We start from the raw sequence: 25,563 nt of genomic DNA, 5'->3' as shown, positions 1-25,563 counted from the left end.
TACTGTAGCTCAAATTGCTGAAAAAGTGAATGCTGGTTCTGATAGAAAGGTGTCAGAACACACAGTGCATCGCAGTTTGTTGCGTATGGGGCTGCGTAGCCGCAGACCAGTCAGGGTGCCCATGCTGAGCCCTGTCCACTGCCGAAAGCGCCTACAATGGGCACGTGAGCATCAGAACTGGACCACGGAGCAATGGAAGAAGGCGGCCTGGTCTGATGAATCACGAGTTCAAGGTGTTGACTTGGCCTCCAAATTCCCCAGATCTCAATCCAATCGAGCATCTGTGGGATGTGCTGGACAAACAAGTCCGATCCATGGAGGCCCCACCTCGCAACTTACAGGACTTAAAGGATCTGCTGCTAACGTCTTGGTGCCAGATACCACAGCACACCTTCAGAGGTCTAGTGGAGTCCATGCCTCGACGGGTCAGGGCTGTTTTGGCGGCAAAAGGGGGACCTACACACTATTAGGCAGGTGGTCATAATGTTATGGCTGATCTGTGATAATATATATGGAAACATCCTGGGGAGGCCTTTATCCGGCAGTGGATCGATATATTCTGATGGTGATGATGGTGATATACTTAGTAAAACGTAGTGGGGTGTTGTGGGGCAAAAACACATTACATTCTTGTGGTATACCACAGTAAAATCACATTAAGGTGGAGTGTGATGTACTGTGGTAAAAACAGTGTAGTGTGGTGTACTGTGAGTAACGAGTGGTGTGGTGTACTGTGGTTACAACACAGTAAATTGTAGTGTACTACACTGTAAAGCACAGTGAAGATATAGAGCTTTGCCATAAAGCAATTGAAAGCTCTAGGTCTCTGAAAAGTGACTGAACTCAGGGGGCTGTGGAGTGAAGCTACAGAGCAGTGTCAATGCTATCTCCGAACAGGGAAGGGACAGAGAGCTATGCCATATGCAACTGAAACCTCTAGGTGTCTGCTTTCTACGAACTATGAAACAGCAACAAGATAAAATTAATGAAGAAATTGGGTTTAAATTCAGCCCCTCCCACAGGGCTGTGAAACAAGACATGGGATTAATAGAGTTAACAGCGGGTAGGTTAGTGTCTACTATATATTTAAGTTATTTACAGTCAGCTCCAAATGTATTGGCACAATTTATTAATTTAATAACATAGGTAATTAGCTATATTGTAGGAAATATTGTAGGGAATCAACCAACATTTCACATTTCTCAAATTATACATTTATTTCCCCCCCAATTAAGTGTCGCAATTATTGTCACCCTTGTTTTCAGTGCTTTGTAATAATGGCACACCCTCCCCTCGCAGAGATAACAGCACAGCTCTCAGGGCATGTGACCTTTTTCTATACATTTGTTTAAGATTGGAGAACACATTGGAAGGGATCTTAGACCGTTCCTCCTCACAGGATCTTTCCATATCCTCTCGTGCAGTCAGTTTCAGCCTCCTGGCAGCGGCAACACGGTTTTGGGCTACAATGTCCTGGTACTTGGCAGAGTTCATGATGCCACAGGACCAGTGGAAGCAAAACAGACCCATAACACCAAAGCCATGTTTTAGAGTAAGTATGAGGCTCTTTTCTGCATGCACATCCTTCTTTTGACTCCAAAACAACTGCTGCTGTCCGTGGTCAAACAGCTTTATTTCAGTCTCATCTGGCCATAGCACCCGGGTTCCAGTCCAAGTGCCAATACTGTTTAGCAAACTCCAGACTCTTAAGTTTGTTGTTTGCTCTCAATAAAGGCTTTTTTCCTGGCAACCCTTCCAAACAGACTATTGGCATGGAGGTGGCATCTTATTGTAGATGTGCAGACTTGGCAACCCCAAGATGCCCCTGGATTCTAATTCGCCTCCCAAACCATCATCCCTCACTGTGTGTCGGGGCAAGATGCACTCGTGTCCTCTGCCATCTATTTGTGTATCAGACATTACTGTATATAACTGAGTCATTAATTCAAGTGTTGTGCAGGGCAATGGCGTGTTGTAGAGGACAGGATTCGTGTTGTATGAGAGAGGGGACATGTAGCACGGAACATGGAGCATGTTGTATGTAGAGGACAGGGTGTGTCTTGGGGGACAGAGGTGTGTTGTAGGCGACAGGGGTGCAGTTTTGGCCCATATAGTAAACCTACGAATGATGTAACAACAACACCACTGGTCTGTGTAGATGCATATAAAGTGTATACTATACGTTACTATATTTGTACCATGCTACATTGCAACACACTTTATCATATAATACCATGTTGCACTATAGAATACTGTACTTATTGTAGTGTATGTTTTTATCATGTTTTCGCCATGGTTTTCCAATGTTTTTACCATATATTTACCATGATTGTACCACCTTCTAACCACAATTTTACCACATTTTACCAGGTTTTTATCATGATTGTAACATATTTGTACTATGATTGTACCATATTTTTACCACTGATTTTATAACATTTGTACCATGTTTTACCATGCTACACCATACTACACTTTACTATATTTACTATATATTACCATCTTTTTAATCTAGTAATCGTCACCAGTGCACACACACACTGACACACAAAACACACATATTCAGTAGTCTAGTTGTTAATTAATATACAATATGGGCCAAACAGGAGGCTGCGCCACATTTTATCTCATGTATCTCACGTCACATTGATTATCTAAACATTAGGCAAGTCATTATTTATCATTGAACCCATTATACACTGTGCTATTGGCTAGTCCAGGAAAAAGTACTGTGGTCTTTGCTGCCACTTAGTGGGTGTTTCCGGAATTACACTTTAAATGCAGTTGGTGTTAATTGTGGCTCTTGGTGACACGATTCTGTGCTTAAGAGTATATAACTGTGTCAGAGAATAGGGAGATTCAGACACAAAGGTGTGGTTTGAAATGCTTTTTAATGTAGGTTTTAGTTAATAACTGACGAATTACGAGGTGCTCAATTGGATCTTTTTTGTATTAATACTTGGATTAGGCTGGGACAAAATCAAAATTGTGCAATAAATGCGACAAGCAAATTACACCCTTGTACCCAATCCCGATTTAATATATTGTCAGTAGCCACTTTCTCCTACCTTGTATTAAAACGCAACAGGGTACGAGTTTGTATTTACAGGCAGGTCAAAGTCTTGATATGGTCTTGGCCTTCGTTTGACTGTCCAAGCCGTTCAAATAGAGTCAGTTATGTAAAATCTTGAGAGGTATTGCAATATCAGTCCAAAGCCTACAGTGCAGGCAGGACCAGAAGTCACAAGGGGACACCTGGTGTGTTTAGGCATGAAATTGGGACATACATGCTTCCATCTAGTGTTGAGTGGGTCTTTGAAGTTAATTAGTTAATAGCATAGCAGCCATGACATTTTAAAGTTGAACCCAATTCAAGTGCTAACAACTCTAAAAAGTGCCCTTTACACTACTGTACTTTATGACAGTTGTTACATCTGCACACTGTAGTTTACTGGCAAACACTGCTATAAAACAACGCAACAGCTTTTATTGTGCTAAATCTGTGTGTGAGGTATGAGCCACGTTTTTATTTTAATAGGGGATGCAAGCCTATACGCACAGCCTAAACCTCCAATACTAATAAACAAGAGATCACTCATAATCGGATTCGCTGGTGCTGATGTTGGACAATAATATCATCCCTAATCTTGCTTTCTCACGGCTCAGTCTGGTCGGCAGCATCCCTTGCACAAACCCAGACCTCAGCCCGGACACTGCTGCAGTCCGCCCGTCTCGGATTGTGCGCTCAGCTCTCCTGCTCTCTCTCTCTCTCTCTCTCACAGCTCATTCCCACGCCATCCCGACTCGGACCTGCACCAGCCACCGCCGAGGACATAGAAAAAACCCCCAGTCATGTCCGCCGCCAAGTCGCTGTCCCTCTCGTCCTCCATCCAGATCTGCAGGTAAGGGACACCGATCGGGCAAAAGGCGCATCCGTGCATTTGTCCTAATCGGTGCATTATGACGAGCCGGGCACACGGTACGTAGAGCTCGCCAGGCGGGCCGGTTTGCACTTCAATCAGACTTTGTATCCCCGCCTGTCGGATACATTGTAGCGGGAGGAACACGGCGCCCGGGGCAATTTTGTTTCGATTTCTTGTCATGTGTGTCGGGGACGTCATAAGACGGGCTTGGCATGTTGTATGATGAGCTCAATGCGAAGGAGAGGGAAAGGGAAGCGATGGCGCTAGACGGGGACGGGACGGGGAAGGTGAATTAAAACGCAAGGACGTGCTAAGGTCAGACTGGGCTTTAATACGCGGACACTGATGGCCCATACAGACACACCGGGGAGACTCGAGCGGGCCAACATGTCTGCGTCAGCAGGTGCTGTCTTGGGGGACGCAGTCATGGATTGATGCCCAGCTCGGTTTCTGTATTTCTTTGAAGCGCAATGGTCGCTGTTGCGCTGTTTTTGTTGACCTGCAGCGGGTTTGGGGCTTTTGCCCACGTTTTGCCCACGTTAGACTGGCGGGTTTGTTCCGCAGCGATCAGGCGGCACCGCGGTTTGCACAGCACGTCACGTGTCAGGAGCCGCTTCCCCGCAGAGCATTGTGGGTCTGCCGGTGTGCTTGTGCTGCCTCTGCCGGCATCTCTGGCGCATGAGAGCCTGGAGTCAGTTTTCAGTCTTGGTTTATTTATTTATTCTCTCCTGTTTGACCTATTTCTATTAGAATAACTTGATGTTTTTTTGTAGCTATACATGCCACGATAATTAGCAGAATACTTATCCGAGAAATACATTAAAAAGACACACATTCAACGTGTTTCACATGTGACAAGCTCCAAAGCCCAGGTTTCGGCTGTGCAGCGCAGATTGCTACAGTCTGCGCTGCTCCACCAATGGCATCGCTGGGATTCTGCAGATCTGCGCGGAACTGCGGACATCTGCGCTACAGTGGAGTGACGTGATGGCTGCTGTGCCCTGGTTCAAAGGTCATTATTCCCTTTTATATTGTTAACCAGTTAACCTGCCATTGTCCCTGTTTAGGACACAGCCTGCAGATTATTAACTTGCATGAGTCAGGGTGGTTTGGGGTTTTCAAATAAACGCTGTGCAGTTGCAGGGAGGTGAAGACAAGGATAGAAACTGAATAAAAAACAGGATCTCAGACACCCGCACCTGAAATGCATTAAGAACATAAGAAAGTTTACAAACAAGAGGAGGACATTCGACCCATCGTTAGTTAATTACTAACTAATACCTATTGCTCCTAGAGATTGTCCCAGTCTGAAGCTGCTTGCCTTGAGGTGACGGTGACACCTGCAGCTCACCTGCCTGCCCCCCGCTCTGCCTGCTCTGAGGTCCAGAGCACATAGACAGGTTTCCCAAGAGAAGAGCACGGCATTAAGTGCCATAACTCTGTTGAGGGACACAGCCGTTGTTTGACTAGTGCAGGAATACCGGCTCTGCTTCGTGACGAGGCTCGGGAGCAGATGCCAGTCCTCTGTGCTCTCAGGTGTTTTCCACAGACTTCACCCCTAGTAGAGTGACTTGCTGGACTGTCCAGTGCCGCCCGAGCCTCTCAAAATGCTACATCTTTTCATGAAGGTAAAGAGTATTCCTCAAAGGTTCAACTGCTATGCCTCTTACTGGAAACACAGCAGGTAAGAAAAATACATTTTAATCATCAATACAGTCTTTAAATTGAAATCCGAGCTCTCCCAATGGCTTCCCATTCTTTGACAGCTGTACTGTGTGTGTACAGCCAGGTTATGGTCTAATAGTGATACTTCGTGATTACAATCACTGCTATTGGAAATGAATGCTGGTAATTGTTATTTACCTTTAGATTACTGGTTAACCGTGAGTAATAACGGATAAAGTTGTCATAAAACGTGCCACAGTAGTAGAAGACACCACAGTTTCCAGACACAGCTTTTCTAGGACTATAATAAGATGGTGTTATCTTTTGCAGAAACTATTTATGCGTTTATTCTGATAAAATGGACTATTGGTACAAAGATATTTGGCAAATTAAGCTAGAATCACTATTTTTATATAATCTGTGGCCATTTTGATAACGTTCCTTCAAAAGCGGTCTTAAACAAATGTCCCTACCTCCAGGTATCTTTATCACTATCAGTTACCTTTACTTTTCAGTGAAAATAACTTCCTTCATGTTGCTCTTTGATGGCTGGACAAGGAAACAGGAATGATTTCAAGTCCCTGTCATCTTGGTGCCTGGTTTAAATAAAGCGCAGACACAAGCGCCACTACAGTGATTAAGATGAGAAGTAGAAATTTCTTCCCATGTAGTAGCTGGAACTCAGACACCACAGAGAATAAAGTGATCATTTTAATTAAGCAGTAAAATAATTAGAGCAATGAGAAGTATTTGCTGATACATAATCCCTGAATGGACTGTCGACCAACTCATTTTTAAACTTCACCCGTGGCAAAAGTCCATGCAACTTTTTGTCTTTTTGACTATTAATGTGAGGCGAAAATGCTGATAATGACTTGATTTATGTTCATTCTTCAGGGCATGTCTGTCTTGAAAAGCACACAGAGCTGAACTAGCATGACTAAGCACTTTGTTTTGTGTGTGCAAAGCCATCAAGAAAAATGCCGAACACACCTTTTTTAAATAAGCCTCATTAGACTCACCATCTTATGTGATTTCTGAATCATGTGCTAAACAGAAGCTAAGATGACAAAATAATACACGTGCCGTGTAGTGTGACATATTGCCAATTGCGTTAGTTCTCCTGAGACAGATTGTTATAAAGCCTGAAGTAAAGCAGTACGGGATGTCTGTTTTATGGTTTTATTTGCTGAATGCCGTGTCAAGATGTGATTGTATCCTTCCTGTTCAGTTTGAAACCTGCGAGCCAGGGCAGGGCAGGTCAGATGACATGTAATCTGCCCTTCTAGCCACAAGTGTGATGCACAGATATATCAGCGCCCCCGTCTTTCTTGTTACTCATTAGCTGCAATCTTTTATCCAAATAAACATCTGTTGCAACGCACAGGCACTTCACTGTGGAAGATGCATGTTTAAGTCGTTTACGGTCTTCTCCAAGCAAAGCATGCCGGCCCTCCTGCGTGACGCACATGTTCCCCGCCGACGCCAGGTTTACTCCAGATGACGTGCGACGGGGGGAAGACACAATCAAAACAAAAAGCTGTGCAAACCAGTGAGTTCAGCTACGTTACAGGAAATGCATACAATAAAAAAGACAAAACAAGCTTTTCTAGATAACTGATCCCAGCTTAAGAACATAAAAACATAAGAAAGTTTACAGTCGAGAGGAGGCCATTTGCCCCATCGTGTTCGTTTGGTGTCCATTAATAACGAAGTGATCCAAGGATCCTATCCAGTTGTTAAGGTTCAATGCTTCAGCTGAAGCAACCCTTCGGGTCCCAGTGAATCAGGCACCCCAGTGAGCGCTTCCAGTAACAGTGGATCAAGTCCCCCCGTAGTCTCCTCTGTTCCAGGGTGAAAAGGTTCAGGTCCTCAGTCTCTCAGTAGGACATTCCCTTCAGACCTGGAATAAGTCTGGTTGCTCTCCTCTGAACTGCCTCTAGAGCAGCGATATCTTTCTTGAAGTGTGGAGCCCAGAACTGCACACAGTATCCAGATGAGCTCTAACTAGTGCATTGTACAGTCTGAACATCACTGCCCTTGTTCTCAATTCTACACTTTTGACAATATACCCTAACATCCTGTTTGCCTTTTTTATTGCTTCCCCACATTGTTTGGATGGAGAAAGTGAGGAGTCCACGCAGACTCCTAGGTCTCTCTCATGCGTTACTTCATCCAGTTCTATTCCTCCCATAGTGTCATTATAGTGGACATTTTTATTACCTGCATGTAATACCTTGCACTCGTCCACATTGAATTTCATCTGCCAGGTGTCGGCCCACAACTGAATATTATCTAAGTCCCTCTGAATAACCTGTGCTGCCGAGATTGTATCTGCTGACCCACCTATTTTAGTATCATCTGCAAATTTGACAAGTTCGCTAACTATCCCAGAGTCCAGCTTCCATTGCATTCTTAAGATCTGTTTGTTTGTTTTTAATTTCCCCTCTGTTTATTAAAAGGAGTGCATGTATGCAATCGAGAAGACTTGTGCAGAGTGATCTGGAAGCAGTTATCTTCCTGTCAGACACATCCAGAGGCTTTGTTCTGTGGAGTCACGCAGCTGGGGACAAATGCACATGTCTGTGTCGTAACACGCTTTCCTTCTGAAGAGACTTTTATGCTCTAAATCTGTCCCCAAACAGCACCTCAACAAACAGCATGTGGGGGCTTTACTGAGGAGAAAACAAATCTAGAAAGGAGAACACTGCACCTTGTTTTAATCTAGAGATGTACAGATAAAACCTCAAGCCTTTTATATGTTTTTTTTATAGCATTTCCTGTCCTTTTTTTCCTTCCCTCTTAAAACAAACTCCCATGGCAACCCCATGCAGACGGCTGCCCTGATTGGTGGAGAGGCTGACTCCACCGGAGGAGTAGGAGGGGAGGCTGGCGGTTAGACGTACGATCACAGCCTGGGCGGGGCTTGCGTGATGTCAGCAGGGAAACTAGCAAGTGATGTGAATTATCAATGAAAGCTGAAGCTGGCAGGCAAATGCTCCTGTGCTCAACATCACTCTCTCACTCCTCGCCCCGTCTGGTCCAGACACGCTGTCACAGAGACAACCCTCGGTCTTCACAGAGAGAGAGAGAGAGAGAGAGAGAGAGAGAGAGAGAGACAGCATGCTTGTGTTGGGCTCTCACCATCAGCTCAGCAGGTACAGTGCACTGACCACCGTCTTTGACTCATTCAGATACTGCTGATTCATTTGAAGGAAGCCGGGACCCATTTTGTCATGTCTGGAGAGTTTTTTTTCCAGCAACCCTTCAAAGTACTTCAAAGAGAGTTGGTAATGCTGCATAGTTTAAAGTTACTCGTCTTTGGATCTGTTTTTTTTTTTTTTAGTAGGAGACAGTTTACATAACTTCAACCAGCAAAAGATAAGACCGGAGCCAAAGAGGAATGCTAGAAATATAAAATCATGCATTGAACGGCTAATCTGTTAATGTGATTATCAATGTTCTGCCTCAATTCAGGCAGACAGTAGTCAACATGTCAGTGCCTGTGCTTCTCGGGCAGTATCCTGGAAGTTCACATACTTAGTTAGGTTTAATTTAGTTTTACTGACTCACATGCTTTGTATAGTTATTATCCCAGTTGGTCAGTGTCAGTGCTTTTAGAAAAGGAAGGATTGCAGTGCTTTAGTTTATCAGACATGCCTGTGTACCTGCTGGAGCCTAAGAGAAAACTAACTTTTATTTTATACCAACAACAGTTGCTGTCTAATATTGTACATTTTTCTGTTCACAATGATTTATTTAACGGCAACCAACGCACTGAGGGTGTGAAGTCCATTTTATCAAGAGGTGAAGGCATAGTTCGGCCTCGAAAACGGGCTCAGTCACTATATGGGATGAATTTGAAGGAGTGATGAATATGCATTAAATACTGATTCATATGCAGATTATATTGGTTTATACACCTCGCCACGTCTGTGACCTTGTGGATGACTCTCAAAAACGGCAGGACGATTTTGTTGTTTTGTTTTCTTGTTTTATCTATATTGCCCTGTTTATCTCCTCCCCTGAAAGGGAAATCAGATGTTTTGAAGACTAAGTCTCCGCTACAGACTTCTCAAGACCCAGACGGCAAGGCAGACACACAGGCCCTGTATGAACCAAAAGGAAGACATTTTGACAAGTTCAATATAGTTGCTGATCAATACCTGAAATCCTCACAGTGGGAACCAGTCAAAGCAAGCATCCCTTATTGTTTCTGAGGGAAGGAAACGAAAAGCTCAAAATAAGCATCGCAAGCAATGAGTGCCAAACTTGTAAATGTCAGGCTGCTGTTAGATCCTCCCTTTGTCACTTCAGCGTGTGATCTGCGCAGGTGGAGAGCCCTGTGAAGATTCGTTCTCACCCCACCGAGGAGGCTGCAATGATGTGCTCAAAGCTTCAGCTTTGAGCAGATGAACATGTGACCTTCAGCAGATCGTCTGTCAGCCTGTGTCTGGTTAGGATGCTTTATATATAAAAAAGAGCAACATTTGTCTGATTTATTTTGAGAAATCCCAGATTTTGGCCGAAAGACGGTTTGTTCTAATGTGTACAACAGGCTGCGGTGATTCGATTTTCCCTTATAAAGCAAAAGTAAGATATGAGTGGAGTCTTCAATTTGCAGATAGAACTGACATGGGGTGTGAAAAAGTGGCTAATGCACATAACTTTAATGAAACCTGTTTTTTTGTGTAAATGTGAAAGTTGTAGAAGAAACCACTTGTCACAACTCTAGGATGAGGTGCAACTGAAAACAGAGTGTCTGAATTCATCAGAAGCATAGAACATGATTCAGATATTTCCTACGAGACGAAAGGAAATATTATCCAGTTAAACACTCAAAAGGAATATCGGCACATAGAAAACATGCTTACCAGACCGTGATCAGTTTGAGTACGTGTTGTTGCTAAGTGTACGTGTCTGGCGTGGTCTGTTGTGTGGTTTTACATCCTCAGTGAAACTGCACAACAGAAAGCGTTTGCTGTGGGGGACCTGTAGGTGTGTGGGGGGGTGAAGGACAGTGACGCGCTCGCTTCTCACGACACAGAGAGCAGCACACGAGACAGCTGGGCCGATAATGAAATGGCTTCTGCATCGGAGGAGCAAGGAGACGTTTTAATTAGGTTAGTAGAGGGAGATTTCACACTGGAGTTGAGTAACTGGCTCTCGAGCCGTGGGCAGCTCTAAGGCCGCTTACACAATAGGGCTGGCGCACAGGAAATCCCTTTGGGACACTAGGTATTTGTTTTATTCTCTTATCAAAGTCAGGATGGAGCCTCCTCTCTCTTTGCCTGCACTGCAGAACCGTGGGATGTGTCAGAGGATGCTCTCAATGATGGATACGTAATTAAACACCGCAGAAACCTCAGGTGGTGGAATAGACCCAGAAGCCCACCGGGCGTCTACTGGAAGCACAGAACAGAAATAAATAAAGAGCCCAGAACATGCTTTTCACAGTCATATATATTTTTTTAAGTATACAGTCCTGTACTTTCCAGTTTGCATGTGTGCCTTGCCACTATTTGCATGGTAAATTCAAATGCACTATAAGCTATCAAAAGCATCGACAGGATTTATTATAGGCACGTTAGATTGTAACTGGTAAATGTTATTTATTTGTGGTGTCATGCACTACAGTTTGTGTGTGAGTGCTGTATGTTGTATAGTTCAGCATCTGTATCAGTGCTTATGCCCTAGTCAACTCAGTGCCTAGAAAGACCTACCTGTTGAAGCTCATTTCCCTTTTGGCCCCGTATTCAAAACCACAGATAAACACACTTCTGGTCTTGTGTAATGCCAGACTAGAGCAAACTGTGTCACTGCATTGAGTGATACGGGAGACTTGACCTCAGTAAGTCATTGACGCACTGTTTCGCAGAGTAAAACTGACAGCGTACAGTGGACCACGCCAAAATGTCTCGGGTTAAAGTGTGATGGAGAGAGAGGAAACGTGCCTATTTATAACACTTTACACTTTTGCCTTTCACTGGCATTCGAAGCTTTACTTGCCTCCAATCAAAGGTCTTTGATGTCGTTCTTGTACGTCTTGTAACCCTCCCTCTCTCTTTGCCTATGTTTTGATCCGCAATTCACAAGTGTGTTACAGTCACCGTCAACATCAGCAGCCGAGATCTACCCAGGGTGTCTCCCCCCCCACCACCACTACCACCTCGGGGGGCTATGAAGTGCGTCGCCGACACAGAGCCCATCTCCATCGCTCTCCGCTCCGCCGCAGACAGCAGCCCCTGGCAGGGTGGCGGGACTGTAAATGAAAAGCGCGTCTCGGTTCTCCCTGCCTCGGTTTCACGGTTTCCCTTCACAGTGTGTGACTTGCAACATGTTCCATCTCAATGCCACACGTTGTGTTTTGATCCTCACGAAACCAGGGGAAGATGATTGCTTAAACTCAAACCACTTTTGCTACAGGGAGGTCGTGCAACACATACTTTTTGAACAGTTGATCATAACATGTTTTTACTAGGGGAGCGGTTCTAATTAATTGAGTTCGATGGCTGGAAATCGGTAATAGACCTGCTGGTTAGTGACATCAGAGCTGCTCTGGGAAAGCAGCCAGGCGTTGCCGAGTACACCGAATGTGTACCTACCTTTATTACTGACTGTACATCCTGTTTTCTCAGCCCATCAGTGTCTTGTTGTGCAATACCAAAGCTGTATTGTGAACAGATGCGGATTTCGAGCTTGAGAAAACAAAGCTGGGATCGCTGGAAGATTCCCAGCACAACTGCTACATAAAACATATTCACATTCGCTTTCAATAAAAGTGCGTGTACTAATCTCCGGGCTCTGTACGTGCTCAGACATCTCGGGTCTAGCTAAAGCCCTTTACCATAGTATATACATCTGTGCAATAAGAAATACCCCTCAAGATATAGACAATCAACCATTCAGCCTGCTATTACATTGCAATCTGACCTCTAATGGGCATGTGTATATCTTTTTTGCAACTGCTATGTTTTCTCTCTCTCTCCTCTCAGGATCATGCGTCCTGATGATGCCAACATCGTGGGCAACGTCCACGGGGGCACCATCCTGAAAATGATCGAGGAAGCCGGGGGCATCATCAGCACTCGGCACTGCAACACCCAGTCTGGGGTAAGACCCATCTTGGTCCGAGTGGCGTCTCTCGTAACAGACACGACACCCAGCTCAGAGACAGTTTAGTGCAGACCTCTGCTTCCAAAACCTCCCCGTGTTTTCACTTTTGTAAGGCGAAAGGCTCACATCTGCTTACGACTCACGGCTGATATAGTTCTCAGCCCCCAGACATTGATTTACATACTTATTTCTTGGCAGATGCCCTAATCCAGGGCGACCTACAGGTTACACAAGCATTACAAAAGTATAAATACAAAGTACAATTTAAGAAATACAAAAGTGCAGAAGTACTGTTAATAAAAAATCCAAAGCGTACAGCCTAGTAAAATCAGTGCAGGATTATAAAGAGCTCAGGAGAAGGAGCTGCTCTTTTGTCAGTTCAGTCTGACCAGATGTCTTGAGTAATCCCCGCAGACTCTGAGTCCCTGACACAGTACATTGTTGTATTGTTGTAATGTGAGGACATTTACTGCCATGACAGATTTAAATGAGCTTGGCTGCTTTACTGTAGGAGGCTGGCTTTCCTCAGGAGAGCTCTGCATCCGAGCTGAAGGCTTGTTGGCTGGATGGTTGCATAAATAAAGATTGTTGTCTGTGTCAGGAGTTGGCGTGCTTCCTGTGGGCGGACCAGTTTGACTACATATACTCGGTACAGAAGTCAAGCCTGACAGCATCTTTCGGCTTCTTCAGAAGTGGTGTGGCTGAGAGAGAGAGCTCAAGTCACTCAGAATAATGACCATCTCTCATTGCTTCTCAGTTATATTTCACAAGAAGATACTTAAGTGTAAATCTGTGATACGTGGCTAGGTAGTGAGCACTTATTTCTCAATATCATATTTTCCCTTGAATAGGAAATACACTAAATACACTCTCTATTTTGAATATCCGGTTGGCAAATGTTGGAGAATGATTGTGTCTGATGCAGTGCTCAGTTATTCCACTGGAGGGTGCTTCAGCTTTAACAATTTCCTCACTGTAAAGTATTTACCTTGCTCCGTTCTGTCCGATTCAGAATCCCCCCTTTCTGGCCAAATCCAAGAGATTACACCCTGGCCAAATTCACCCCCCGCAATGGATGGTGCAATTAACAATATCAGGCATCTTTTTAAAGCAGTCTAACTATCCACTAATCAAATGCACCTTAACAGGATGTGACACACAGTATCATTCTACTTTTGATGAAGTACGCTTGCAAAAATAACTTATAATAACCAAAAATGTAACAATAAGTTGCCCCAGATAAGGGAGTCTGCTAAGAAATATAATATCATAAAAATCTGAGCAGTCAGGGAGAGATGTAGCTCAGCGGTGTTCAGTGCTGGAGCTGTCCCTGTATCGGCAGAGAAGCGTGGCCTCTCGGCTCAGCCTACCCCCAAGGCCTGGCTCCAGCAGTACGATGCCCTGACTGACCTTTGACCCATGGCCTCCTGGGTAGGCCTCTATGCTTGACCCCTCTCCTGTCCAGCAGGATCGCTGTGTGGCTGCCCTGGCCCGCGTGGAGCGCACCGACTTCCTGCACCCCATGTTCATCGGAGAGGTGGCCCACGTGAGCGCGGAGATCACCTACACCTCCAAGCACTCGGTGGAGGTCCAGGTCATCGTGCTGGCCGAGAACATCCTCACAGGTGAGACGCGAGGCAGGCATCGCCACAGTCCTGTGGATAAAGCCACAAAACCGGTTGCTAATGTCTATCCTTGGGCTCCGTTTATAAGACTTTAAGGCATTTCTGTTGCATTACTCCGTGTGGAAATTGCTGGTTGAGTTGGCGAGTGCTGAAGTTTGGAGATCTTGATCTAAACCACCAGGTGGAGCCGATTCATTCGAATGAAGGCCGGTTCTGATTTCCTAAGGCGTTCTCCAGCAACGATTTCTTTGTGTCAGACAGGGAATTGAATTGTGTGTATTGGGGAAGCTTGTTATTATTATGAGACATTTGCAAATGGTTTAAAATTCAAGCTGTGGGGATTCAGGGCCGAACAGCAGTGATGTGACGTATCTGTCAGTCCAGCTCACTCAGGGCTTATTGCTTACCTACAGCCAGAGTGACACACGATTTCTTTGAGGCACCGAGGATTGCAAGCGGCTAAAAATAGCTTTAGATGTTGGAGGAAAATTGTTGTTTTTAAAGGACCAGGCGGATCTCTCTAGTCATCACTGTTGATTGGGTTCCTTGCAATCTTACATTTCTTTTATTATCTTCTTCTTAACCTTGCCTCGCCTTTAAGTGCGTTTCATGAAATCCCATCACCCGCCGTGGTTTCATTTGTTTAAAAGGGACAGAGCTTGATTAAAACGTGCGAGAGGCTTACTACACAACACCCAGCGACTACAACAACAACAATCTAATCAACAAAGCTGCCCTACCAATCGGTCACTAAAACCGTCATTTATTAATCCGTCTCTGATTAGATCAAATCCCATTATAAAAAAAAAAATCCCTTGTCGAATATAAATACTGTGCTGAAAGCAGTGCAGAATCTGTGTCAGTGAGTTAGCCCCGTCTAAATCCCGGGAAACAGACGATGATATTTACTCTTTACGTGAGAAATATTTTCTGTATTTTAATAACATAAAAGTATGTATGCAGCTACAGATACTAAATATATAGATCGATTTGAAATCAGGTTGAGAGACATTCGGTCGACTTGGACTTGGAAATTGCCCGAATAGTCTAGGTGCACATAAGTACGGCCCTCTCCGGTTTTGTAGCCCAGGTATACAAAGAATTCAAACCAAAAACAATGGCATTTTATAAATCCAGGACTCAGTAAATCAACAACAACTATTCAAAGGAGGCTTGAGGAGTTTGCATTGAAGTGAGAGGATTTCTGATTTCAAACGAGAGGCAATTTTAGCTTTTGAAAGAAATGCATGGTCTTCCTGTTCAATGAGCCAGAAATCTTGTACATAAAATTGGGCACTAACATAGTTTTCTTCGTGTAGGAAAGGGATAAATCTGGATAAGCTACTCTGCAACTCTGTGAAGATGTCAATGCCCCCAACCCAAGAAAAAGATCTTTACAAAATAAAAAAGATTTACTCACTAAATAGACAATAATACAGGCAAGGAATTAGTACGTATCACAGACTGTTTATTTTAATCGCCTGTGAATCTGTGTCAAGCACAAATTTGGATGCCTGCCTTTTATTTTCTGAGCAATTATAGTCCTGTTATGCATCATCTTGCTAATAAAAAGCAAAGGCGGCCGTCCTTTTAAAAATAGCACATTCCTCGACAGAAGAAGGGAACGTGCGCCGCGGGACGGGGGATGTTTATAGATATCTGGGCCCGCTTTGCTCTTGATTTATAGGCCTTTTTGCACCTTGGCAGATAGCTCTGGGTCAAGTGCCTCCGTGATGAATGTGTTCGTCGCCCGTGTGTGTGTGGGGTGCGTAGTGATGGGCTGGCACACCCAAAGCAGAAATCCGTGCCTGGGAACTCCGTAGAGACGGGGTTATTGGCGAGGGGGACGGCAAGTGATTAACCCTGTCTGAGACGCACACAGGCTGTCACATGGGGGCCACAGACAGGACTGGAAGGCCCTTGGTGACGCCACCCTTTAGCTCTCCCACTCCATCATCAGTGAAGTAACACAATCCTATACAGAAGAGGCTGCGAAGAGAGTGTCACAACTAGTCTATGAACATGAACATCTGCAGCTATGATCATACTCATTTAAAAAAACAATGATTTCCTGTTCTCACTGAGGGAAACCCGAATGCTTTATTGAATCACGCCCGAGTTGGCGAAATCATTAACCTCTGGCGGGGTTACGGCACAGCGGCACCACGGGAGAAGTGTGCCGACCTCTGCCCCGCCGCCTCCTCCTCTCGCACCGATAGGAAATCCATACCCACCCCCACCCCGGCGCAGGACCCAGCGGTCGGAAGAGCTGTCGGTCACGCCACGTGATCCGCACCACAGAGCAGTGCAGGACTCAGAGGAAACGCCAGTAGTGGCATCACGAGTCAGCATTTAAACTAGAGCCGATGGGCCCTGCGCTCGCGTGGGGGATGTGTGCGGCTTGTTTACCCTCTCCCCCGGCCTGCGCGGCTGGCTTTATGAAGAGACAATAAATCTAAGGGGAAAGCATAAACTAGTTTGTAAACCGAAGAGAAAAGCAAAGTCTGAATCGGCCTTCGTATTTGAGTGTAGTGACCTGCAGTACCTGACTACGAGTCGGGACATCTGCTCGGCTGTCCTGGAGCCGGTGTCCTTCCCGGGATATGTGTGTTTGTACGTGGTCGTGTGACACTTAGGTGTGCGGTTTTGGGCTGCTATCTATGGAGGAGCACGCAATTCAATGCAGGCAGAGGACCTTGAATCACTGGGAGACATTCCTCCAGCTGTTGTCTTGGCCCAGGCCTGTGTGTGTGTGTGAGAGAGAGAGAGAGAGAGAGAGAGTGCCGGCCCCTGTCCTGTATCTCCGTGCTGCTCTGTGTCCGCGCTGCCCCTTTAAAGGCTCCTGCAGAGCCCAGGGGGAGAGAAGATAATGGGAGCAGACATTATTTGCTTCTGTCATATTGTATTAGCATCAGGATTCACAAACAGTGGCCCGCGCTGCGCCAGACTGAGAGCGATACCTGAGCCCGTCCCTTGGCCCCATGGCCTCGCTGGCCTCCCTGCTGGCCTCGTGGGCATTGCTTTGTATTGATGTAGTTGCTTCTAATTGCTTATTTGTTGTCGTCCCCTCCCCTTCCTAAATTTGTTATCCCCAGAAACACACACACACACACACACACACACACACACACAATCCCTCCACAGGCTCCTCACCGCCCTCCCCCTCTCTCTCTGCCGAGTCCTCCATGAATCAGACCTCCCCTCCCCTCTCGCTTCCACACACGACCCCTGCGATGGGAGTCTCGCTCTTATGTATCAGGGTGCTGTATTATCATCGCCATCCATCATCGATGCAACGACAGGGAGGATTGAAAGCTGTTACGGCCCAAGAAAAAAGCAAAAAACTAAGAATAATATCAATGCCGATACTTCGGACTATTTTATTATAAGAAACAGAGTTCCTGTGTGCAATCGGTTACTATTATTATTATTATTATTATTATTAACGACCTGGGTTTCTTACAGTACTCAAAACTAATCTTCTGCTGATTAAAATACTAGGTCTGCGGCGCACTGGGTAAACTGAAAGACTTCAGTGTTATAACCGGGAAGCTGTAGGCCGCACACAGACCGGGGGCTTGCCTGTCCGCACACCCCTCCCAGGTTAATCGTATGCAGTCTGCATCAGAGGGGCGACTGGCATCGTTCAGAAGCTCGGTCTTGCTCCCTTTTATTTTGTGATTCATTCTGATCAATATGGTTCATTAAATAATTTCTGTTACACTTTGACCTTCCAATTGATCAGCCATACAAAAATAAGCTCCAGAATGTGAGGAAAAACACAAGAAAACACACATATAATGATATTAAAAATGTCTTGGCAGAGAAAGCATAACTACTTTAAGGTCTCGCAATCCCTAATCTGTTTTTCCTTTAGGGTATCCTTTAAGCAGTGGATGTATACTAATCACACACCTCCATTAAGCCTTCATACAAGGGAAAGGACTTACACGGAAATAAGATGAGGACATATTCAGAGCCTGGGGAAAACATGTTTTCCTGCAGTCGGCAAATGCAGTCCTGCGCTCCTAGTCTGACATTTTCAAAGTGAGTCAACAGCAAGAAACAAACTGTCCAAGGCATCGACCATAAAAAAAGCCGAATGAGCTAAGAAAAGCTCCAGCAGAATCCACTAGGTTCTTGGAATGCATTATATGTAGTGGCTCTTGTGTGTCTTTTTTTTGTTTTCTGCACGCACTTGACAAGGAACTTTCAAGAATCTTCAAAGCATGTATTTTAATCAAATGACGCATCAGAAGTTGTTTTCTGTCTTCTCTGCTGATGTGCGAGGTATGTCGCTAGCGTGACAGTTTATTAGACTATCCCATTGCCTGTCTCGTTTAGATTTGTCATGCGTGTGAAAATGGAAGAAAGCTTGTCTTTGAAAATCCTGGAAAATGGTTAAAGGCGGCAAATTAGGTCTGTGCAGTTTTCTGTTATTATTGCTTCTTCTTTTTTTTGCTGAATTTAGTGTGCGACCGGTTTAAAAGTATACAAGAAAAACTTGCATCATAAACTGTCAAATGAATGGGGCTTTTTAGGGTGGGGTCAGGGCTGACCGTCTTTACAAATTATTCATCAACACGTGGTCCGTGATCTTTTTTAAATTTTGTCTCCAGTGTGAAATTGTACATTTACAGGAAGGAAGTCCAACGGTTTCGTAAGACTTGGAAATGCTCTGGCTTCTATAAGAGGACCTGGTTGTGCAGACAGACTTCATTTGTTTCTGAAGTCCTGGAGATAAATGTGGAAAAGGCCAACTATAAAATGCACAGGGGTTTTGAAACTCATGAAACGCACATAAAAGACTTTGAAATCCAGCCCATTCTATCTTAAAACGACTTCGCCCTCTCTAGGCTGTTGGTGTAATAAGACTTGTAAGTAAGATGTTTGTGCGTTTCACCTGCACAGCTGCTGATAGTGAATCGGCTCATTCTACCACACAACTGACGTGAGGATCCATTCGGTGTCGTGCTTCTGGGAGAGGACCGGTTTAGGTAGCTGGTGGCTGCTGTGTATAGCTGTCCGGCGCTGGACGTTGAGCACATGTAAACACACAGCGGCGTGGCAGAAGGCCCAGATGAACTGCAGTGGGATGAGATGAGAAGGGAATGGCTCTCGGTGGGCTCGCCTGGGGCGTGCGGTCGGAGCAACTCGCCTGTCAAAATGGGTTTGGCCGGGTGTACAGCGCCAAGCGATATTCCCCAAAAGCAGCCTTGTCAGAACTGCTCTCACTCACAGCCGCTCCTGTACAATCGTATCCCTTATTAGATGTATTGCTTTAAAAAGTAGCTGGAGGGAGTAAACAAAGGATTATATAGATATATAATAAATAATATATGATGAATATAGGGATTTACTTCATATCCAGCAATTCATAATGGATAAACATAACCGAACAGTTGTGCATGTTCTCCTGGTGGGGAATACAAATGAAAAGTCTAAAATAGTCTTTAATCTTAAATTAATTCCAGTCAGTCAGTCCTTCTCTCCGTGCTACATTACAGAGGTGCTGCTCTTTTGAATGGTCTGTGCACTTCAGGCCTAACCGAGCCCTTTCAATGTGTTGTATAATGTAGTGTAGCAGAGAGTTGTTATCACCGCTGTGTGGACTGCGCCGGTGCCTTGGCGTATTGACTGAGGAAATTGTGTTGACTTTTTAATGGTTAGACGGTCAGGCTGAGGTTAGCTCAGAGTGGACTGCAGAGTCCACGGCAAGAGCTGATCTGAGGGGGAAAGCCAGCGCTCGACAAGACCGTCCTCGTGTCTCAACTCCAGAAACACAGGATTGTTCTCCTTGTGAACGTACACGCACTTTATGAGGATTCAGGACACCTTCAGAAAGGCCAGACTATTGCTTGACTTGTCCTTTTACAATCAACTCCCTTTGCAATTCCACAAACAATTCCACAAACACAATGTGTTTATTAATTGGGCTGCCGAGACGGACACCTGTATCCAACGCCACTTAAAGGAAACAATCTAATTTAATGGCAAAAAACGTATACGATAAATATTTTAGTATCACACATAGAATATGATAATTTAAAACTGCAATGATATTCAGAAAAAGCAGTTAAAGCCAGGGAATTGGAACAAGAAATCGGTATATTATCAGATCTTTTTATTTGATGGCACAGTGGCACTACGTGATGACTGGCAAGGACTAACAGGAATAAGTGCTAGCAGTAACCAGGCACTATTGAGTGCCATGGAAAAGACCCAGCGGCCGTTTCTGCTCAGATCCTATGCTTGATAAGGTGTAACTCTATCAGTGTTGCCTGAAGACATTAACAGCTGCACCGGGGGACTAATTTAGATTCATTCTACTGATTCCATAATCACTTTACACACTGATTTAATTTTAATAAATCAGTTTATTCTGTCAATTGGATCCCACCGCTTGTGACGATGGATGCAAAAGATGCCTAGATCAGGAAAGTTCTCGGTGTGAACTGTGGAGGTAAATCCTTCACCTACGACCGACTCATCCAGTGGGACTCCCAGCATGAGCATTAATAAATTACAGAGAAGAGCGTGTTCTGCAAACTACACGCCGCTTCCTTCCTGGAGTTAAATAATGAAGTGGCTTTGTGGGTCATTGTAGAAGGAAAAAACTAAAGACAAACACATTTTCCCAGCTGTTTTCATGTGTGTGGCATGTGTGATTGTACAAAGTGTATGTTCTTGTCTTTCAGGGGCCAAAAAAGTAACAAACAAGGCCACACTGTGGTATGTCCCTTTCTCCCTGCAAAACGTCGACAAAATCATCGAGGTCCCTGTGATCGAGGTAGGCAAAGTGACCGGCGTTTTCTTGATTTGCTTTCATTTTCCTTTTCACTGCAACATCTGTATAACCGTGGGAGGGGACTGTTATTTACAGTCACATTAGTTTGCATGTCATTTTAAAGCCTGAAATATAAACAGATTCTCCTCTTAGGACTCCGGAAAACTGGTCATGACTCAGTTCAGGACTCTTGATTTGGGTGGGAAATTATTGTCTAAACCTAAAGCAAGATGGATGTTTACACTGAGTTTTAAAGAAAACATTTCAGGCAACAGTGAAATACAGAGTAATAGGCCTATTTTGTTTACAACTTTATACAAATGCTATTCATAGACACAATTCTCATATAGACACACTTAGATGTGATAATAGTATATTTCTATGTATAGTTCGATTATTTACCAGTTATACATCAAAACCTACATAATATACTGATTTTGTTCATTTCAATCTGCTCCATAGAGCACAGATCCCCACACATCGACATTTGACTGTCCCCTATGCTGTTTCAAAGAAAAACCTGTAAAGACATATGAAGCATATAAAGCAACACAGGACTCTCCCCTCGCGTGTTTATAACAAATATGGCCAGAGAAGTGGGCTATTTCTTTCTGTCAGAAAAGAGGCGCTTTGTTGATTTAATAATCTCTCGGAGCAATTCCACAACCTGCAAAGCATTCTGCATTGATTTAGGGGCAGCTTTGTTCTGCACAGCTCCGGGCCTCAGGTTGCAGTCGCTTTACATTTACATCAGAAAGTATTACCTGTAACGACTTTACAGTAGTCCAGCGCCGTTCCGTTCACACCGAGGCAGAAAAGTTGGCGGGAGGGCAAGAATGCACGTCGAACGCACAGACATCGAGAATAATAACAGTTTGGGAGCAGCGCACACTATAAATGAGTTCAACATTGACTGCAAATTGCACCTGTTTATGGGGGGGTGGGGATTGGATTCCAAGAAAAGGCTGAAAAGCTTTTGCTGTTACTCTGTGGACCTGTGCTGTCAGTGTTAATGAAAATACTTATGAAATCTTAAAACAAATACACAGAACAAATCTTAACATGTGATCCCAAGTGCGTTAGCTACCTTGGGTACCAGTCTGCTTCTAAACTGGCTTTCTAACTCACTGACACCGATCTGTAGCATTCATACTCCCACAGCCCATCTGTGTGTCTTCAACTGAGACAGATTAACATCTAATAATATAATAATAATAATAATAATAATAATAATAATAATAATAATCAAAATAATAATATCATCATCGTCTCTGGATAAAAGTAGGTCACACAAATCTCTTACACAACTTTGAATCTTACCCAAAATAGTACGTAAACATAAACTGATTACAGGTCAAAAAGTAATACAGATAAAGTGATTCCTGCCGAGACAAATAACAGGACTGCGCTCTTTGCTCCTTTTTGGTTACGTGGTAAGAGATCTGGAACGACAAATGCAGTCTACCTGTTCAGGTATCTTGTCCGGCTGAGAGCAGATCCTGGAGGGACCCCACTCTGTAACGATGGGATTAACCGAGTCCGCTGTTTATATTTAGAAAACATCCTGCTATCAAGCTTTTTAATCTTCCATTTATATGAAATTGTATTTTTTCTTACTCTAATAGGGGAATGCATTCTCCAGTCAATGTCTTATTGAATTCTCAATAAAATCCCTGATGGCAGATTTGTTTTCAATTTCAAGCACATTATTTTTGACGATAAAATACATGCCTTTACTTCTACTGTTTTGAGGTCAGCGATGCTTGTCAATGTGATGCCGGCCCAATGGGGAAAGGGTTGCTGTCAAAGAATAGATCGCTCTTATGGACGCAACTTAAAAAAAAAGAACAAGATCTCATCTGAATATCGGCCACGGATGAGGGTTGATATAAATGAATCACTTGCAACTTTTACAAATGTTTGTCGATGTCTGCCATCACACAGATACGACCTGCGTCTCCCTCTTTCCCTCAGCCAGAACGTAAAAATAGAAGAATCGGACAGGCGCAGAAGCCATTTTGTCTCATCTGCATTCAAGACAACTTTTGTTTCAGCCCCTTCCTGTCAGGAGTAATAAAGTGACTGGAAAGCGCTTATTTCGGGACTGGTTCTCAGGGCAAGTGTCAAAATAAGACTTGAAGTAAGTGGGCTTCTCATTTACACACACGACGGAGAAAGAAAGGAAAGAAAACACCAGTTTCTTCCTGACAGATGTGTAGCGCACATAGTGTGTCATCAAAACGGCAACAGTGTTTGTTAGACAAATTCAATTTAAACCTAAACATTGATGAATATTTAGGTTAATCGAATCGAAGACACGTGAAACAGAAAGATTATTATTTATTCAATAGGCTATTAGTACAGGCATTAGGTACTGGTCTGCTGAAGAGAAATGAAGATGAACTGTATAATTTGCTAACTATACTGGAATATTAATTAATAGGTCTAAATGCTTCCAGATTTTTTTTTACTGAGCTTTTTTTTCCTCACATCTCATATTGTATAGAAACCAATAACTCTTATAAAGCCGTGCAGTGCTAACCATGGCCGAAACATTATGCTCACTAGCCTGTTTTTTCAAGACCACTTCAGAAAAAGCCAGTAATTTAGCCAGCAAACGGAAAGGCTTTGCATGTTATAGTAATGAAATATTCACGAAGGCCAGAGTAATTAAATCAGGGAGCCGGGAACACACTCCATTCTTGAAGTGGGGCAGAACACAAACTACCTAACGGGGACCCAGTCATGCTCCTTTGAGAGACACTTTCGCAGCGCAGAGAAGCGTAGGAATAGGTAGAGGTTGTCCTTAATGGCGCCAAGTTCACTTGGAAGCTGTGATTTCTGATATACAAGGGAGAGGAGAAGGATTGGTGCATAAAAGAAAGAGCTTAATTAACGTAGTGGCATGAAATATACATGAGCTTGGCCGAATAGCTGTGAAATTGGGATTAGGGCTGACCATGCTACCCACAAGAGGAGTATTGATACTCACAGTAAAGGGGGGATTTATTGGAAATGATTGATTCAAATTCAGCTAAATCCTCTAATAAAGCATTTATTTATATATTTGTATATATTGATCTGTACCGAATATCTGTTTCTAGACAGTAAGTGGTCCGCAGTTATCTGTAGTGACTGGCAAAGGAGAAAAGGAACATATTAGGATTTCTTTGAATTCTGTGAAGCTCCTTGGTGCTCCTCAGGGACGCCAACTCAATTTCAAATCTGCTTTAATGTAAGGCATCTGGGAGTAGCTATTGTGTGAGACCAGTAAGAGAGGGATTTATCCAGTTCAAGGAGACCTCTCTCTCATGTCTGGAGTAATCTGGCCGAGGGGGCCCATCTTGAAGAGCACGTGTGGAGAAGCTTGATTCCAAAAAGCAGATGTTTCGATCAAGTGTTTGAAGTTATGGACAATCTTCCACTTGACCGAAAGCACATTTCTCCACCATGTTTCCTCATAATAAACTTTTCCTAAATCAGACTCTGGATTTGACTTCAGAGTTTTAAATAGCAAGTAGTGTGGTACCGAATAATATAGCTTTATACTTGTGCACGTGTTGATCTCACAGTTTATGTAACACATCTCTATTTTGTATTATATTTTTCTTTACACTAAGAGGTCAAGGCCCATCTCCTTCTCTAATGGACTGCTTTTGTGTATAGGTGGTGGGGGTAGTTGTAGCCTTTGACTGCTTCTACAAGAACAGAAAGAACTAAACTAAATACTGCCCACAATGTTCCAGGGAACAGAAAAGCCAAAGCACTTGTATTTAAAAATACAAGCAAGGCGTTCCAGACACCCAGTAATCCATAACTATAAACATCATAAACGTGTTGCACATCTTCTCATTAATACCAGAGCATGACGTGTCACCGTTTGTTTTCGCCCGACAAATTAAACTTAATATATATTTTTAAGTATTCATTACACAACTCTACAAGGCAGCTAAATAATATTGACTTCACAATAGTCAGCAGGTTTCTGATTGGCTGACTGCTAACCAGAGAGACACTTGACTTCGGCTGGTGTTTGGCAGCCATTTTGACGGCAGGGAAAGTAGGCTTCTATTCGGTCTTCTTCCTCCATGACATAATGTATGGTGTTTGCGACTCTCGGTGTGGAGACACAAATACCATCTGTGAATCGCCGATCCTGCCTGTCGCTGGTGACTTAACAATGTGGCGCAGGTGGTGTGGGTATGGTGCCAGATGCCAGATGATCGTTAAAAACAAATCTGTGTCATTTTCAAAAGTGGAAAGGAGAAAGAGTTCTGAATGTTGGTCAGTGGAGTTGCTAACCAAGCCATTTATTTATTTAGCTTTTTTGACGATTTAAATATATATATGGATTTACACAAAATATAGAGATATATGTTTATATATAGTGTAGACAAATGGAAAAAAAGATTAATTAAACACAATTATCTTGAGATTTGCTCAGTTT

The 25,563-nt window shown here is 43.8% G+C and overlaps 1 protein-coding gene across 6 annotated transcripts in view; it reads left to right on the top strand.

Moving 5' to 3' along the window:
* The first annotated feature begins 3,663 nt into the window (after positions 1-3,663).
* acot7 (acyl-CoA thioesterase 7) overlaps positions 3,664-25,563 on the top strand; it is a 72,908-nt gene continuing 51,008 nt past the window's right edge. The window contains exons 1-4 of one of the 6 annotated variants that reach the window (XM_066690785.1): positions 3,664-3,902; positions 12,584-12,701; positions 14,140-14,329; positions 21,028-21,119. In XM_066690785.1, coding sequence (XP_066546882.1) covers positions 3,853-3,902; positions 12,584-12,701; positions 14,140-14,329; positions 21,028-21,119 — 450 coding nt within the window. In that variant the 5' untranslated portion in view covers positions 3,664-3,852. Of the gene's footprint in view, positions 3,903-5,068; positions 5,608-8,550; positions 8,747-12,583; positions 12,702-14,139; positions 14,330-21,027; positions 21,120-25,563 lie in introns of those variants that run through there. The other 5 variants (XM_066690788.1, XM_066690786.1, XM_066690784.1 and 2 more) reach the window with 5 other exon arrangements.

Source organism: Amia ocellicauda, chromosome 18 (genome assembly GCF_036373705.1).
Source record: "Amia ocellicauda isolate fAmiCal2 chromosome 18, fAmiCal2.hap1, whole genome shotgun sequence".
Lineage (NCBI taxonomy): Eukaryota > Metazoa > Chordata > Actinopteri > Amiiformes > Amiidae > Amia > Amia ocellicauda.
The sequence above is the reverse complement of the archived record's forward strand: the minus strand, read 5'-3'. Positions and strand labels throughout refer to the sequence as shown.